General features: G+C 37.3%; 2 protein-coding genes across 2 annotated transcripts; one reads left to right on the top strand and one right to left on the bottom strand.

The window, feature by feature from the left end:
* Positions 1 to 1,163: 1,163 nt before the first annotated feature.
* LOC107614746 (dentin sialophosphoprotein-like protein) lies at positions 1,164 to 9,965 on the bottom strand. The gene is made up of 12 exons (XM_088498114.1): positions 8,811 to 9,965; positions 8,092 to 8,318; positions 7,141 to 7,208; positions 5,917 to 5,988; positions 5,469 to 5,818; positions 5,282 to 5,350; positions 5,117 to 5,205; positions 2,814 to 5,003; positions 2,614 to 2,691; positions 2,401 to 2,512; positions 1,685 to 1,735; positions 1,164 to 1,573 (listed from the first exon to the last, which is right to left on the bottom strand). Exons 1-12 carry the CDS (start codon positions 9,150 to 9,152, stop codon positions 1,523 to 1,525), a joined length of 3,699 nt encoding a protein of 1,232 aa, XP_088354240.1. The 5' UTR covers positions 9,153 to 9,965; the 3' UTR covers positions 1,164 to 1,522.
* A 701-nt stretch (positions 9,966 to 10,666) lies between these two features.
* LOC148543616 (uncharacterized) lies at positions 10,667 to 13,707 on the top strand. Its single transcript, XM_088498597.1, has 4 exons — positions 10,667 to 10,915; positions 12,545 to 12,602; positions 12,669 to 12,910; positions 13,099 to 13,707. The coding sequence occupies exons 1-4, from the start codon at positions 10,667 to 10,669 to the stop codon at positions 13,705 to 13,707; spliced, it is 1,158 nt and encodes a 385-aa protein (XP_088354723.1).
* Positions 13,708 to 18,998: the final 5,291 nt, after the last annotated feature.

The raw sequence follows: 18,998 nt of genomic DNA on the forward strand, positions 1-18,998 counted from the left end.
CTACAACAAAGTTACTAGATAGAATTTAGATCTTCTAAAAAAAATTTGACAAAATAATAAAATAAGATTAATTATTTTTTATTTTATAATTTTTATAAAATACATGTTATACTATTTTAATTTAAGAATAATTTATTTTTTATTTTATTATTTTATCCATTTTTTCATTTTAAAAAATATTAATGCATCATAATTAGAAGTGATAATATCATTCTTTTGTAAATAATAAATTTTATAGTGTCTATAACTTAATGTCTAACTTTTGTCTAACTTTTTATGACAAAGTTTGAATATTTAATAATTATTTATTTTTATATTTTAAAATTAAATATTAATTTTTAATCTTATTTTATAAGTTCAAATACTTTTAGACACTATAACAATCACTTTTGTAAATAGTCTTGAAACTTGAAAGCAATTTCTCCGTCTTTAACAAATCTAACTTTTATATATGCTTATATTTTTATAAAAAATATTTAGTCATTTAAAAAAAAAAAGTATTCTAATATAATTGTTTTATTAAAAATATGTATATAATATATAAATATATGAAGTTAATTTTTTGTGTTAATGGAATTTTTTTAAACAACTTACCTTTGAATCAAAAATCCCAATCCAACAGAAACCAGACAAAACCGAACTCAATCATCTACAAGTGGTGGTCTGCAAAAGAGTCTTGGCTATAGACACAAGCCCAATAAGAATAACATTTGTTTGTAGATTGTAGAACACATAAAAATATTCACACCCAAAACAAAACATATATAAAAATATAGGTGGTTGTTGGCTGCAACATTCTAATTTTATTCATGCTTTTTATTTTAGAGATAATTCAAGAGTATATACCAACATTCTTAAATTATCAATATGAAATAAGAGATACTCATACTTATATTAGAAATCCTATTTAAACATGCAGCTTTATGTATAACGATCGATCCTCGTAATATTTTCAAAACATTTAGTCCAAATAATTGCTCAGAAAATTAAACCTTTAAACAAAATCCCTCTATCATTTCCACAATCAACACCTTCGTTTCTGGTTAATACCCATCACTGTTCTCAAGTAAGTTCACTGCAACCTTTCTGCTTTCTTTCTCATTTCTTCTATATACAGTTCTATGTTTCGATCCAACAAAATAAAAGGGTTCGATTCTGTCTTGTGAACTAATAACTCCTGCAACTCAGATTTGAAAATTTTCTAAGTGTTAACATTGAAGCAAGCTGGAATATTCAACGAGCCTAAAAATATACAATTTATGCAGACATGAAAACAAAATTAGGGTCAGGCTAAACCAAAAAAAGTGCCAGACCTATGCACAAGAGCAATGTACAAAATTTAAATATGTACAAAATTTACGATTCTATAAAAAAAAAAAACAAGAAAACAAAAAAAGCTAATGCACATCCATAATCTACACATGCATTCGTCTACTCTGCTGTTGCTTCATGAATCACCCAAAACTTCCAAAGGTTGGTGGAGCAGGCTAGAATTTTATGCTCAAGAGTGCTCTTGTATTTTTTACTCTTTATTGTATGAGTCCGCAAATTCTCTGATCATTCGCTTAATATGCTGCAAGTAGCAGAAAAGGTTGGGTGAGGAGCATGTAGAAAAATGTAACAAAACCATTACTGAAAAATAAGTGACCGAGATACAGCCTTTGAAGAAGATTTAATTAATTACCTCCAGTTCCTCGTGGAGCACAAGGAATATTTTCTTCAATCTCTGGTGTCTCTGCAACTCAAATTAGGTCCAGAAATTTAGAAGTATATACCAAATACAATGATACAACATGAAGTAAATAAACCAGCAATTGTTCAGCAAAAATTGCACCAATTCAAACTAGACAACTAACAGAGTCAGTCAGTATCCATTGGTGACAATTCCTTATAAGGAAGCTAATCATGATAATAAAATCAACCAGCTTAAAAACATCTATAAGACTTGAATTAAGGATTTGGTCTGAGTGTCTTTTGTTTTAGAAATGTGTGAAGTAACAAGTAAAACAGTAAAATTTCGTTTCGCTACTTCTTTTCTTTTTTCTTTTGGTTTTACAATTTCCTTTAGACTGTTGCAATCATGAAAACTAAAAATACTGAAAATGAAAACAAAAACCGCTCCTAAAAGAATAATGCCTCCCAGCACATGCAATATGAATAAAGACACTAGACTGTACATACTGCTACTAAGTTATGCTAGAAAAGTGCAGAAATTTTAAAACCTAAAGGGAAAAAGTGTTTAAAATGCTTTATATGTCTTACTCATAGATTCTTTAGATGCTCTACAAGTGTTACTAAAGTTTATCCTCCAAAACAGACAAGGAAATGATTTCTCTGGCATTTGACCTCTATAAAATCATATTAATACTTCATGCCTGGTTGGAACCAAATAAAACATACCGTTCCACAACGTCGGTAGGATTCTTTTATCTGCCCCAAGATTTCATAATATCTGTCCATATCCCTGCCTTTAGCATTTTCTAAATCCTTGCCCAGTTTCATAAACTCATTCCTACAAATTATGGGCGAGATGTTAGACAGAATCAGACACGTGATTGAAATAAACATCTAATACAAAGCAACAATAAAACACTGAATTGGAAGACTGTTTACCTGTAACTCTCCAGGATCTTGTTCAAGGAGCTGTAACTATCATATTTATCCCTATATTCCTGCACATATTCTTTATACCTAGTATTGCATAGAAAACATGTATCAGATACCTAAAGTCTAAGTGCTTGACTTAAAAAAGAACCTTACCAATAACATCAGAGACTGCAACAACAATAATAAGGCACAAAACAACTGCTTACTGGGTGAAATTTCTTATCGGTCCCTTCAGTTCAGGCTCATCCTTTTCATACTTCGAATAAGAGCAACTATTTTCATCTGAAGATGATTCTCTCTTCTTTTGATCGCTGTTATTTATATCTACCAACAGTAAATCTTTTCCTCCATCAGCCATATCTTCCGACAAATTAGGTGTTCGCCTTTTATTTTCTTTGACAGTGTGCAAAACTGTTCCACGTTTATTGTCTTGCTGTTTAGATGCATTAACAGGTGCTCTTCTATTGCTTTCACTGCGACCTTCCAAGTCAATATCTTGGCTCGCCCCAAAGTCATTAATTCTGAATTTACTGCTCCTCTCTGCGAATTTGTTTTGAGACCCAACTTCCACATGGTCAGATTTCAAATGTTGTGATTGAGATGGCATAACTCTAGAATGAGACCTTGTTGTATCTTCAAAATGATTGTCCAAGTTCTTTTTATTGGTGCTTTCCAGATTGGTGGGTAAACCAGAACTAACAAGGGCTGGGGACTGCTTTCCTGAGTCTAAAGATGCTTTTAATGAAGACCTTGCTTTAGAAATATCTGCATTCCTGACCTCTGAAATGCTACCTTTGTTATCCACATGTTTAAACGAACCCTTTCGATCAAATTGCCTTGCAGCAGGGGCTTCATCAGGAGTGGACTCACGGAGTTCACCCAATTCCAAATCTGAATGCTCTCTCTGAAGAAGTGTACCTCTTCCATTAATTACAGGGGATTTATCAAGACAAGTTCTGTTGTTTTCATTGGGTGATGTTATTAAGTGTTGCTGTGCATTTTTTCGTCCTTCCTTATACTTACCAACCATATTGCCTTGTTTTTGGTAATGTGAATCCATGGATGGTAATTGTTTACTTCCATCACTACCATCTCTGGAATTCCTGGGGACCTTTTTCTCAGTGGCGTGAATGACTTCATTTTGGGCATCTCTATGAGATTTTTCTTTTTGCATAGAAGAAGCTTCAGGCACATGAAAGTCCCTTCCTGGGTGTTTTTTGTTGTGCCTTACGCTTTCTGGTTTTTCCAATGCATTGGTTGGGTTTACTACAGAAGTGTGATCAAAGGTCCTTTGAACTGTATGGGGTAAATCTGAAGTAGGTTTTCCAGGAAACGCTTGATTGAATCCTTTTTGTAAACCAGTTGTGTTTCCTTGTCTATCAGCTCTATTAATTAATTGTGTTGTGGGGCCCTTAGAATTGCCTTCAGCAAACTCAGGAGGAGACAAATTGTGAGAACTCTCCAACATTTGCACATCCATGTCAGGAGAAAATGATCCTTGAGCCAAGTTTCCTGCTTTCAACCTCTTGGTCCGTTCAGATTTCTCATCAATGTTCTTCACATTAGAAGGCCTCTTCTTACCCATCGATAGCCTATCAGAGCTGTCAGACTGTTCATGCCTATAGCTATCCTTAACATCACTTTCCCTTTCATCAAACAAACTCCCAATATAATTTTGGCGCTCTTGGAGCTGTTGCAAATCAGGTGAAAAAGGTTTTGTATCATCTGCAAATTTGCCACTTGCATTAGAGATGGCACCAGTAGTTGGAGCAATTTCAGCTTCTTCTTCTTCAGGTAAGTCTTTTTCAATCTCAACTGCATCAGATTCATTACCATCCTGCTTCTCATGAAACTCGTTCTGCATAGATCTTCCATCAGGAGATTTTACTGGACCGGGTAACGATATTCTTGGATCAGAGGCTTCTGGTTTGGGCCTTGACTCTTTTTCATCATCACTAGTCATAATATCTACATCCTCATCAGAACCGTCCTGGATGTCCTTACTGCTGGAAGATGCATCAGTATCACTGTCACTACTACTCCCACTCCCTGTTCCAGCAGGACTTCTACTTCTGCTCCTACTACGGCTTCCACTCTCACTTCCGCTGTCACTGCTGTCACTTTCACTGTCACTGTCAGTTCCACTCTCACTAGAGCTGCCTGCCTGCCCTTCACTATTATCAGCACCTCTTTTTTCATCACCAATATCAGGTGAAGTATGTTGAATGTCAACCTTTTCCAATGTGTTTAATTCTTCTTCCACTTTGGATTTTCCTTGCAACTGCTCCTCAAAATCGTCATTTGAGACTTTCTCTTCAAAGCCACCCTGTGGAGCTGATGTTGAATCATGAAATTCTTCACGTGCATGCATTTGGGGATTGTTATCATCAGGGGAGCTGTAAAATAAGATAATGCACCATAAATGCATGAAAGGAGTCTGTACAAGCAGAAAACTTACACCATTGGTATTCCAACGATATTGTCATGTGAAAGTGAAACTAACAGGTACCTTCCGCATTCATTCTGAGGCTTTTTTATGCTTTCCAAATCCACTCCCGGCTTCAAAATATACTTCCCTGGGAACTGGTATTTTGCAATCTGATGATCATGATTAAATGAAAAATTAGATCAAATATACATCATAAAGAATACCCTCAAGATTCCCAGTGCTTACTTTTTTTATAATGGGCTCAATTTTCTTTACAGAATTCGGAAGCATGTCACCAACAGCTTTCTCCAACGCCTATAATCAAAAGAAAGGGGGGGGGGGGGGTTAAGAGGGTAAAATTAGTTTAACAAAAAGATAGATACTAGAAAGAGGCCAAGCAAGAAAAATATTATATTCGATATGTATCACAGACCTTCAAACTCATTCCTTTAGGTTTATCCATGAGAAGAGAAACCAACATGCCCTGCAAATCTGTTGGTTTAGATCCATTATTTCCCTTGCCTCCTAATGAATTCCTCATAGCATTGTTTGCCTTGGTGGGGATTTCTTTCTCAGGAATTGCATTTGTATCTTGCTTACCCATCATTTGTGATGGTACAGCATCATCATTAACCTTAGAAGTATTTACTGCCCCGAGTGGAGAGGAAGCAGCAGCAAATGGATCAGGTGGAGATGGAAGAGGGGAAGGAATTTTGCTCTTAGAAGTAGTTGTTGACGTAAATCCAGATTTAGGGTTATGGGTAGTTTTTGGGGGGCCTCCGACTGTACATACATTCAAAAGATTAAAGATATACAACATAAATAAACAAAAACTTGTAGGAAAGGTTCCAATACTACTTAGGTCAATTAAATTTTAATACCTTGAAGAGTTTCCACTTTCCTTTTCTTAAGAGCAGCCTCTTTCTTTTTATTGTAGTTCTTCCATGGTGTAGCTGGACAAGTTCAGTATAAATCTCTTCAGTTGGATGATTCAATGTATAAACCTTATTAAACTAAGGCTTCCGGTTAACATAATAGAGCAATGATAAGCAGAAAAACATTCCCAATATCACAAAGAAATAAAATCTTCAAGATTTTCATCTCAATGACAATATATTTATATATATATATATATAGGCCATGTCTCTGGTGGCTTTGAAAATGGTGGCTATAGGTGACTAAGGGTTGACCACTAAATGAAGAAGTGACACTTGTCTTATGTCAAATTATAATTAACTTTTACTGTATACATGAAATGCTGCTTATCATTAATTCTGTGTTGGTAATTTAAAATTTTACTGTATAGACAAAAGTGAAATTTAAGAAAATAAAAAGTATAAGTGTAATTTTTAATGTCCATTTCTTTAAATAAAAATAAGTTGTTCTCTTTCTTTTTTTACTCTTGGCTGGAATGAAGCCCCAAAAAAAAAATCCCCTTCTCTAACTAAAGCAAGAAATCAGAGAATCATAGAATCAAATAAAGGGAGCAGGGGTGATATCTTCTTCTTATTCTCCCTTTTTATGGAGTCAAGTCGCTAGAGACCACCATCCTTCCAACGTCGAGGTAGCGGATGATGTTTTCTTCTTCCTGGACCTCCAAGGTAGTGAAAGTGGCGGCAAATCTGGGAACCTGCTCCTCGACTCAGTTGCCAAGTCTAACCTCAATGACCCGACCAAAATTCGACGGGAACGCATCTCAATACCAACAAAGAGGGTCTTCCACGCCTTCGTCGTAAGTTCTCCACCACCCTAAAGTGGGATCAAACCCTAATTGTTTTTCCAAATATTACACATTCAATCTTTCGAGAAGAAGAAATCTGTGGTTTTTATTTTCTTCCTTTATTATTTTATTCTTTCTTTTATGGAAGTAATTAAACAAAGGAAGAAAATTACTGCACCTTGTTAAGAAAATTACCGCACCATGTTAAAGTTCTTGGAAATTCATTAACGGGATCAACTGGGTAATTTCCTTCCACGTGTCAATGTATGATAGGAGGGTCATATGTAGCCAGCTTAGCCACCAAACATTAAGAGCCACCATAGACGGCACCATATATATATAAGGAAAGTTAATACATAAAGTATATGAAGTCAAAGAAAGTTACCCTCCACAGCAGCTAATTGCTTAATCTGGCACTTCAAAGATGGGTTTCCAGGCTCTAAGACAATGGCTCTGTTGTAGAGAACATATATAAATCAACTTTCAACTTGCCAAAAATAAATAAATAAACTGCAAGAGATATCCACAGATCAAATGCTTGTACTAAAAAGTGATGACGTAATATCTCTGAGCATAACATCATCAATGGTTCATTTACGTCATTAAATGAGAAAAATTGTTATCTGCATGTTGCTGCCATTGTTTATTGTATCAGAATATTGTATAAAATTAACAAACTCCTTTCACTGTTCATGACACCGCCATCTAAGTACAAGTAATCTGACACACATGTTTGTCTGGTTAAACAATGTGACTTCATCATAATATTGTACAAAATTCACAACTCCTTTGTTAAACAATGTGATCTAAAGAATTCACCACAAGACATTGAAGCTAAGCTTCACTTGTACTACCTTGGTAAGTGCTTGTAATTCATGCATTCTCAATTGCTTGTGTACGCATACAATAATTAGCATTCATACACATTCAAAATTTTGAAATTTGCATAAAACTTTCCATGAATTGTTCAAAAAAATAAGACAAACATTTAACAGATGGTGAAAACTCAGGTGCAGTCGATTTCATGTGAAGTTGATAACTGAGAGTCGTTAGATAATTTGACTGATTTGACTAAATTTTCATCTAACGGCTCTCAATTATCAACTTCACCTGAAGTCGACTGCACCTGAGTTTCCACCTTCAGTTTTTTTCTATTATTAATGCCTGGCTCATCCATACTGCAAGCAGCAACAAATTTTAAAGAAAATAGAGAAAAAGATTGTAAGATAATAACAAAGGCAAAGCAAAAGACAAAAACAAGGGTTACGTAGACGAAGAGTGCATCATATGGATGTATAATGATAAGTAAGGCATATCATCAATAACAGTTACATACTTCCGTTGCTTTGACTTCTTGTCGGCTTCGACTGACCGCATTTTGAGATGATTTTTAGTTGACTCATCCAGGATTCGCTGCACGTTCAGCTTGCGCCATGCAGAGCCAGATTCAACAAACAAACCATTTCCATCTTCACCACTCTGCCGCTCCTCATAAATATCACAAAGGTCACCAAATTCCCTTGACCATGTAAACCTGAATTCCTTTCCACCAACATCAATAATCTGGTACAAACACAACCACATTCCTTTTAAGCTACAGATCCAAAATTGATTCAATGTTCGCCCCCTCCCCCCCCCCCCCCCTTCTTATAAACCAAGACAAAAAACTGTACCCTATAAACCAAACCAAACAAACTTCGGATGCACAATTAACCTTTTTGAATGAACTAAAAAAACATTTAGAACTCCACAGTTTAGTAATTATCATCACAAATTGTATCGAATTGAGCACAATATTCAAAATATAAAGTCCCTTACTTCCTAGTAACATAACTCAGTACATGATACAGTGCTAGTCAAAACGAACTTTTCAACACCAACAACAAAAAAATTTAAACAATGTAAAAAAAATAATAATAATAATAATAAATTAGGAAAAGACTAGTCCCTATTCCCAAAGAACAAGGTAGCATTTCAACTAACAACAGAAACCAATATTCTTTTTTTCAAAAACCCTGAAACAATCCTCAATTTCTATTCAGTTAAGAAACTTACATTCCCGTTGGGATTGTGAGGATTGGGGTCGAATTTCATACGCGCCCTACCACCTTGTGCCTCCACGCGCCTGATCTCGTCGACGAGGTCAGGCGCAAGTCTTATGATCATCGAGAACGCCAGCGCGTCGCTTCCCGCCACCAGATTAAAGGTCTCCTCCACCGCCGGCGGAGCCTTGGAGGCGGTTGCGGCGGCGGGTTTGCGGGCGGAGCCGCCTCCGAGGGAGAGTCTGCCGGCGCCACCACCAGGGCCAGAGGGACGCGGCGGCGGAGGGAAGGATGAGTGGGGGCGCTTGTTGTGGGCGGCGGAGCGGCCCAGCTTGGAAGAGAGTCCGCCGTACATGGTTTGACAGTTGGGATCGTCGTCCTTCCTGGAAGGCAATGGAAGGAAAGCTAACGAGTCTATGACCTCGATGCGCCGAGACAACCTAAACCATTATGAGAATTTCTTTCTCTATATTTACTTTTTGGTCCCCTTTGACGTTCGAATAATTGCAATTATGCCCTGATCAGTTTTTTTATCTTGCCGTTTGGATTTGGCTTCTGCCAGCTGTAGCAATTCATCTCAATCTCCCCAAAAAGAAAAAAGAAGGATATGTACTTGTTACTAGTACTCGGCTTGTTAATGCAAAGTTCTAGAAACTTCGAGCAAAATTATTAACTCAGGAATATCATGGAGAACCACCATAGGTCTTCTAGGGTTTCTACTTAAGTCCTCGATCTTGTTCAACGTGGTACTAAGAAAGTTAAGGCGCGAGACATCGATCTCAACCAGCTCGGGGTCGGCATAAAAATCCTTGTCGATAATGTAGGGGAGAAAGTCACGGAACTAAAGTTATCTTACAAAGAGTTTCTCTTGACTACACCAGGTTCGATAGACAAAGATAACTTTTCAAATGAAACTATCAATGAGGATGAATCAAATTCGGAAGATCGGTGGTATAAATATGAGGACTTATTAAAAAGAGAGAAACTTTTTGATCCTTGTCCGGGAATTAAAGTATCGAAAGAAGAATTTGATGAATGGTGCAAGCCCTCGCATGCTGCTCTCATTGTCAAAGTCCTTGGGAAAAAAATCTATTTGGGAGTCATAAAGCAACGTCTGAATAGAGACCGGACAAATAAAGGTAAGATTAGTATTATTGATATGGATCGTGATTATTTCTTGATTCATTTTGCTGAAGAAAAAGATTATTCTCATGCCCTTCTTGAAGGATCATGGATGGTGGCGGGACATTATTTGATAGTACAAAGATGGAGACCGTTTTTCTTATCCTCAGAGCAACAAGTGAAAAAGATTTCAGCGTGGATTCGTATCCCAATTTTGTCTATTGAGCTATACAATCACCACTTCCTATGGAGAGTCGGCTCGGCCATCGGAACTATGCTAAAAGTTGATAGAACCACATATATTCACTCGAAAGGACGTTTTGCTAGGATTTGTGTGGAAATTGACTTATCAAGGAAGCTGGTGCTGAGAATATCAGTGCTTGATAATACGCTTAACATTGAATACGAGGGTCTTTATCTCACTTGCGTCACCGATCAGAGTTATATGGGGAAACACCGGCAGTCAGGGAGGATCACAAGGTGGAGGTGGCGCAAGGAAAACAGGTGGTGTCCGAGGGAGATTTGGAAGCCGCTAATCATGGGATACGAGAGAAGATCACGGATAAGATGATTATGGATGATAAATCGGGTAATAATCAACATTCCTCAAAATTTAGGCCTTGGATGATGGTCCAAAAATTTCATAAAAGGACGCCAAACAAGTCGCAACATGCTAAGAGACAATTTAATCAAATCAAGGATCTTGGTACAATTAAGAAAGGATCTCATAGTAACAGTAATCAAATCATGGATAAGGGGTCAAGGTTTAATGTGTTATACAATGATAAGGATGAGAAAATCTTGGAGGATATTAATGCATGCATTAATGAGCAAAACAGCCCCATGCCTATTGGGCCAGTTATGGAATCGATGATGAATGAAGGGGGGTCAATAGACCGGGTCCAAGTTGAAAAGCCGGCAGTAGATAAAGTCAACGGGACAACATTACAAGAGCAGAAGCGAGTGCTAAAACCAGGCGCAGGAAAAAATCCTCAAGTTCAGAAGAAAGGCCTTTCTTTTAATTTTGGACCTCAAAAAACTGGAAAATCAACTAAGCCCAAACTAGGGGTGTGCATGGCCCGACCCAGTCTGGCCCAAAGAATCGGCCCGGCTCCGAACAATTTAGGGACTAATTTGGTGTGATTTCACCGGATTTAGGGCCGGGTAAGGGTCTCAAAAATATATCCGGTCATTATTTTTGGTCGAGTCCGGGCCATGGCTCGGGTCACCTGAACTCGGCCCGATGGCCTGGTCATCATACAAAATTAATATTTTGTGTTATTAGTGATGGATGATGGCTATTCTTATGTGAAATTTAAGTATTGTAAAACTTAATATTTTGTGTTATTAGTTATTATAAGACTATAAGTTAATGTTTTATACTAATACATAAGATTTTATACTAATGCATAATATTGTGTTAATTGATTTAAATATTTGGTATTATTAGACAATATTAGTATTGATTATGCTTATGCTTTAATTTTAGAGAAGAGTTGGTTCTTGTTATATTTTTCTAAGTGAATTTTACCATGTCAAATAATGGTTGGAGTCTTGGAAATTTGGATATTTTCACATGCTCGCTTATAAGAAGGTATCAAGGTAATGTAATGTTAACGGTCCGGTTTTCACCCGGTTTTTACCCAGTATAATCGTGACCCGAAAGTGTATAGGTTTAATCGAGTCTAGGGCCGGGTTCAGGTCTAACAAATATGCCCAGTATATATTTCGGGCCGGTTTTGGGTCACATCAAACTCGGTTTCACCTAACACATGCACACCCCTAGCCAAAACTAAAGGAGACTGATAAAAAAGGCATTAATATTGGGAAATCGTTAGTTATGGCTTCATTCAAGTGCATCCGCATCAAGAAACCCTGAGATGGTGGCGTGGGAACAAGAGATGCTTAAGAGTATGTGAAGACTTCAAAGAAAGCAACTACAACTGACAAACTTCAAAATACAGTCTGAGAATTTCATGGCGGCACACGTAGTGAAGAATGCCTTTTTCAACCAGGGTGGAGCTTCTACAAGAGCTGAAAAATAGCTAAGTCAAAGAAAATCCTTCACTACCGGACAAGCCATCGGAAACTTTGCCGCCTAAAGGGAGCCTCTATTAGGGGGGAAAGGGTCAAAATTTGACTAACCTGACTAGTTTGGGTACGACAGCAAAGGCCATGTGCTGAGGGTCTCTGGTCTGGTGACCACCTTTCTTCGTGTTGTTATTTATGAATCTTTTAGCTTGGAATTACAAAGGGGCAGGGGGAAAAGCTTTCTCTAGCCTCATCAGAAACTTGCGAAAGGAATATAAGGTCAGTTTTCTAATTCTGGTTGAAACTCATATAAGTGGTGCTTGTGGTAGATCGGTTTGCGAAAAGTTTGGGTTAAATGGTAGTTTTATTGAAGAGGCTAGAGGATATTCTGGTGGTATTTAGTGCCTTTGGGATACTAGTCTCTGGAAGGTGGAGGTCCTCAGTCATAATTACCAAATTGTTCACATGAAAGTTAGTTATGAAAATTCTGAGCCTTGGTTACTCTCTGCTATTTATGGTAGCCCCCAACGGATTAATTGTAGAACCTTTTGGAATAATATTTGTAATCTCAATTTTGATAGTGAGCTTCTCTAGTGCCTGATAAGTGACTTTAATGCTACTCTTCATGATCATGAACGTAGGGGTAGGTCAGGTAACAACAGAAATGCTTGTGAAGACTTTTAACCCTGTGTCTCTGAAACTGGCCTTTTTTATATAGGTTTCTCTGGATGGCCTTATACTTGGAGAATGGGTGATTTGGTTGAGCGTTTAGACCGTGGGCTCTGTAATCTGGAATGGCAAATTCGGTTTTCAAATGCTAATATCAAACACCTTCCTAGCTTCAAGTCTGATCATTCTCTCCTCTATCTTCATTTATCTCCTCCCAACCATGGAGATGATCGTCGTAGACCTTTTAGATTTATGGCTTCCTGGCTGACACACCCGGACTTCTCTAATATGGTTAACAATAATTGGAATCCTGCCGGTTCTTGGTCTGAATGCATTTTTAATTTTCAAAATGCAGTTAATCTTGGAATTTTAATGTGTTTGAAAATATTCATAAAAGAAAAAGCAAAATTATTAGGCATTTACAGGGGATTGTAGATAACATGAATTTTTAGAATAATCGCTTTTTTCAAGACTTACAGGCTTCACTTTGGAGGGATTATGAAGAGATTCTCTTCCAAAAAGAGGTGATGTGCTTCCAGAAATCCAAATGCAAGTGGATTGAGTTTGGGGACCACAATACCAAGTATTTCCATGGTACTACTTTAGCTAGAAGAAGAACGAACAAGGTGGACAGCCTCCAAGATATTGATGGTAATTGGGTTAGTGATAAAATTACCCTGAAAAATATGGCTTTTAATTTCTACTTCAATCTTTACTCTGATGATACCCCTGATTCTGAGTTTATTTTGAGGAATTCTTTTCCTACCCTTCCTCAAGACGATCTAGATGCTATTGGCAATATGCTTTCTTTATCAGAGGTTAAGGATTTGATTTTTAATATGGGAAGCCTTAAAGCACCTGGTATTGATAATATACAAGCAGTTTTCTATCAAAATCAATGGGACAGAGTTGGTTTTGATTTGTACAAGCTTGTTAAGGGAATCTTTATGAACCCTGCAAAAGTAGGAGAAATAAATAAAACTCTTATTACGCTTATTCTGAAAGTGGAACCTGTTATTAATCTAAAGCAAATGCGATCCATTAGTCTTTTAATGCTCTTACAAGGTGATTACGAAGACTCTGGCTAACAGGTTGAGAGGAGTGATGGATAAGATTGTCAGTCCTACCCAATACAGCTTTGTGCTTTGGAGACAGAGCTCAGACAACATTATCATCACTCAAGAAGTCATTCACTCTATGAGGAATAAAAAAGGTCCTAAAGAGTGGATGGCTATTAAAATTGATCTAGAAAAAGCATATGACAGGTTGAAATGGAGTTTCATTCGAGATCCTTTGAACGACATTGGCCTCCCCTGAACATCATTGAGCTCATATGCACTTGCATCTCCATTACTAAGATGAGAATTCTTTGGAATGGTGATGCCTTAAATGAATTTTTTCCTACTAGGAGTATCCGGCAAGGTGATTCGATATCTTCTTACATTTTTGCTCTATGCATAGAAAGGTTGTCTCATCTTATTAATTCTGCGGTCAGTTTGGGGTTTTGGAAGCCCATTTGTCTTACTCGGGAGGCACTTGAGTTATCCCATCTTTGTTTTGTGGATGACTTGATCCTTTTTTCAGAAGCTAATATAGAACATGATGACATCATCAAGAGAGTTTTAGAAGCTTTTTTGGACGAGCTCCGGGCAGAAAATTAGCAGTGAAAAAATGAGAATTTTCTTCTCTAAGAATGTGGGACACCAAGTGAGGAATGATATAAGCAATTTCTTGAATTTCTCTGAAACGGACGACCTGGGTAAATATTTGGGAGTTTCGATCATCCATTCAAGACTGACAAAGTACACGTACATGGAGATTGAAGCTAAGGTTAAAAGGAGACTTAATAATTGGAAGGCTTCCACCCTATCCTTAGCGGGGAGAACCACTTTGGTGAAATCTGTCCTATCTGCTATTCCTTTTTATACTATGTAAATTGCTTTATTGCCTACTGCTACTTGTAATTTTATTGATTGTAAATGCAAGAGCTTTATCTGGGGAGAAACAGAACAAACTAGAAAAGTCCATCTTTTAAACTGGCGGGCAGTGAGCAAGCCGAAACCTTATGGTGGGCTTGGGATTAGACATGCTAAAGATTTGAATCAAGCCTTCATGATGAAAGCAGGTTGGGGATTGATCGAGAAGAAAGATTCCCTCTAGTCAAAGGTTTTGAGGGCTAAGTATAGATGCGGCAATGACATTGTCCTTCGTATTGAGAGGAGGCATAATGATTCTAATCTGTGGAAGGAAATCTGCTCGACTTGGGATGATGTTCAATCTATATCTATTTGGCGTACAGGAGATGGATCACAACTCAATTTTTGGGAGCATAACTGGGTCCCTAATTTAGGAAGATTAAATAAGCTTCAACCTCAGGTAAGTTTTACATCTAAGTCAGGAACCTTACTTATGGATTTTCTTACCATTTTAGGTGGCTAGGATATATTTAAACTTAAAAGCTGGCTTCCAGACATGGTGGTTTAGAAGATATTGGCTACGTCTCCACCCTCTGCTTGGAAGGAAGGCAATCATATTGCGTGGGCGACCTCCCTTGATGGAGCCTTTTCCTTGAAATCTGCCTATAATTCCTTACAAGACAACCCGAGAGTCCAAAATCAAATCTTCAAGCTTATCTGGAGATGGAAAGGTCCGGAAAGAATTCGGTATTTTTTATGGCTTGTGGCTCATAATGTTATCCTCACCAATGCCGAAAGGTATAGAAGACACATGTCGCAAGATACAGCTTGCCCACGTTGTCAGCACGGTAATGAAACGACTATGCATGTGCTTCGTGATTGCCATTTTGCTAGAGCTACCTAGAATTTATTGCAGCCCAGTAATTACATTGGATACTTTTTTTATCCTGAATCATATGGATTGGCTCATTAGAAACTTGTCATTCTTTGGTGATTGGTTCGTAAAATTCGGAGTGACTTTATCTTAACTGTTGTATTCTAGAAACAAGCAAGTGTTTGATGGGAAGAATGCTAATCCTAAAGAGGTTGTTGAGTCTATTATAAACAAGAGTTATGAGTTTGGCGCAGTGATGAAGGCGAATATTACCCTGAAGAAGACCAATATTAATCAAGACTTGATCCGCTGGTTCCCCCCAAATGAGGACTTCATTAAGATCAACGTCGATGGATCCTTCTTCAGCCATACGGGGAATGCAAGTTGTGGAGGAGTATTCTGTAATCAGCTGGGAAGGTTTGTCACATGTTTCTCTTGTAATCTAGGCAGCTACTCGATCATGCAAGCTGAGCTATAAAGTATTATTAGAGGCCTCGAGATCGCAGTGGCTAATGAATTCTGGTATGTGGTTGTTGAATTGGACTCTGAAATGGCCATAAATTTTATTAAAAATGGATGTTCAGCTCAGCATCCCTATGCAATACTCCTTGAGGATATTGTTATTCTTGTGAGAAGAATCCCACAGGTGAGTTGGAACCATATCCTTTTAGAAGTGAATTCGGTGGCAGATATTTTGACTAAGAAGGGACAGAATCTACCATATAGGCTCCATGTTTTTTATGCTCCCCCTCTGGATACAACTCATGCTCTCTCTTTAGATGCTTTTGGCTCTCTCAGATTGAGAGAATGTAATTAGTTGATTTTACCTTGCTTTGTTTGTTTTGTCTTTCTGTTGGGATCTTTGACCCCCCTACTCTACAAAAGAAAAACCATTTCAAATTTAATTATCTTATATAAATGTTGATGCAATAACAAAAAGTCTCAAAAAAACAAAAAAATTTAGCAAAAAATTATCAAAATTTATTAAAGAGAATTCTACTATAATTTTTACTCAATAAAAAAATGAAAAAATAGAATACAAAAAAAAAGTCAAGGCATGAGAAATAGTTAATCTAAATCAACTTAGCAAAAGTATATAAGTTCTTTGAAATGTCTCAGAAAGGCTTTGCTAAGGTTTCGTCACAAAAATATGATCTGATGCAAAGAAGCACAAAAAAAGTTAAATCTCAAAAAGCTTTAGATCTAAGCAATAATAGTGATAATATGGAGGAGATTAATGAGAACCATGCAAAAAAAAACTGTGGTGCAGACCGTGTTGTATAAAGATTCTCTACTCTCTTTTTCAGAGTATCCAGTAGAGAACATGTCGAACCACTCTAATGAGGTGGATGAGGACACACCAAATCTTGAAGATATATGGTATAAGAATGATGACGATTGATTGGATAGGGAAGAATCCTTTGATCCATGCCCGACCATTCCAGTGTCAACAGAAGAATTTGATGAGTGGTGTAAATCTTGGAAATCGGTGCTCCTTGTTAAGGTTCTCAGCAAAAGAGTGCATATGGGATTTATGGAGCAGCGTCTCTACCGAGACTAGACTAAGAAAGGTAAGATTAACGTTATCGTTATCGATATGGATCGTGATTATTTTCTTATTCATTTTTCAGATGAGGAGAACTACTTGCACGCTCTCATGGAAGGGCCATGGATGATTGCAGAGCATTACCTTATTGTTCAATGATGGAGACCATTTTTTCTATCATCAGAAAATGGGGTGAAAAAATTGCAGCGTGAATACGCATTCCTAATTTGCCTATTGAATTATACAATCATCACTTCATCTGGAGGGTAGGATCTGCCATTGGGACAATCTTAAAGATTGAAAAGGCTACTTCTGTTCAATTACTAGAAAGATTTGTGAGAATTTGTGTAGAGATCGATTTGTCCAAAAAGCTTATCGCTAAAATCTCGGTTCTCTGAAGCATCCTTAAAATAGAGTATGTAGGACTTTATTTTAATATGTTTTTCGTGTGGTAAATATGGGCACAGAGCAAATGGTTGTGTGGAGACCGTGAACTGTAGCAAGGATCAGCCAGAAATTTGCCACCGGCGATGGTCATGACGGAGGTAAATCAGGAATCTGGGAGCAATCAGGGACATCAAGCCAATAATGAAAACCAAGGCAATCAATAAAAGATAATTGAGAATCAGGATCTTTCTGATTTTGGTCCTTGGATAATGGTTAGGAGACCTATCCAAAAAAAGCAAGAGAAATTCACAATGGGAGAAAAGATGTCATGCATGATATGGGATCTCAATCAATTAGGAAGGAGGTTAATGCGAATCATAATATAAGTAAATAAGGCGGGTCCAGATTTATTATTTCGAGTAATGATACCAGTAATCATGAAGCGGAGAACCATAGGAGTGAGGAAACTAATTTGAAGATTCCCATGCAAAATGGGTCGAATGGTAGCCAAGCCCGTGAACCTTTGAAGCAAGCCGACAAAGTCCATAAAAAGATCTTAAAACCAGGTGCGAGTAAGAATTCACAAGGAAGCAAACAAAATATACCCATTAGAATTGGGCTAATAATGCCCAAGAAAGGCTTCAAAGCCAAGGCCATGAATCCAGAGAAGCACATTACCATTACTGACCCGAAACCTTCATCTTCGAAGACCATGGTATCTTCCTCAAGGGATCTAAATGTGCAAGCCATGGAGTTGGAGATGCTAGATAGAATGAGAGAAATGCAAAGACAAGAGTGGGAGATGTTCAAAGTTTCGAAGAGAGAGAATACCCTTTTTGAAGAACATATTTGCCATGATTCCTTTAAAACTCCAAACCTTGAAATGTTGCTTTTATTGTTAGGGTTCTGAGTAAAAGAGTCAGCCTAGATTCCATGGAGCAATGACTGAAAAGAGATTGGATGAAAAAAGGTAAGATAAATATTATCGATATGGACCGTGACTATTTTCTTATTCAATTTTCATATCAGGAGGACTCTGAATGATTGCAGGACACTATATGATTGTGTGAAGATGGAGGCCTTTCTTTCTTGAATCAAAGAAGGAAGTAAACGAAATTGCTGCCTGAATCTGTATACTAAACCTACCTATTGAGCTATACAATCCTAAATTCTTATGAGTGGTTTTATGACATAGTATTAGGACTCAAATACAGGGCTCTGATACCATTTTATGAAACCACTTCATGACATTATGGAGGGTGGATTCTGCTATTAGATTTATGTTAAAATTGATTGAATAACATCTATCTATCTCGGGGTAGATTTGCCAAAATTTGAGTGGAAATTAACCTATTAAAGAAACTTGTCCCTAGGATATCTATTCTTGGGAGCACTCTGAATATCGAGTATGAAGGTCTTCACTTGATCCGTTTTAGTTGTGAAAAATATGGGCACATGTCAGACTTATGCACAGAGATGTCGGATGCCACTGAAAATCACTATAATAGGGAACTTGCTAGAGAAGGTAGAGGAGATACTTAGATTGCAAGACATTTCATTGAGGGGGCTTGCGCCAATATTAAAGAAAATTAAGAAGATTACCATAAATAATAAAATAAGCAAGACTCATCCCCCTAATTTTGGGCCTTGGATGAT

This window comes from Arachis ipaensis, chromosome B9, assembly GCF_059453495.1.
Source record: "Arachis ipaensis isolate K30076 ecotype BB chromosome B9, ASM5945349v1, whole genome shotgun sequence".
Lineage (NCBI taxonomy): Eukaryota > Viridiplantae > Streptophyta > Magnoliopsida > Fabales > Fabaceae > Arachis > Arachis ipaensis.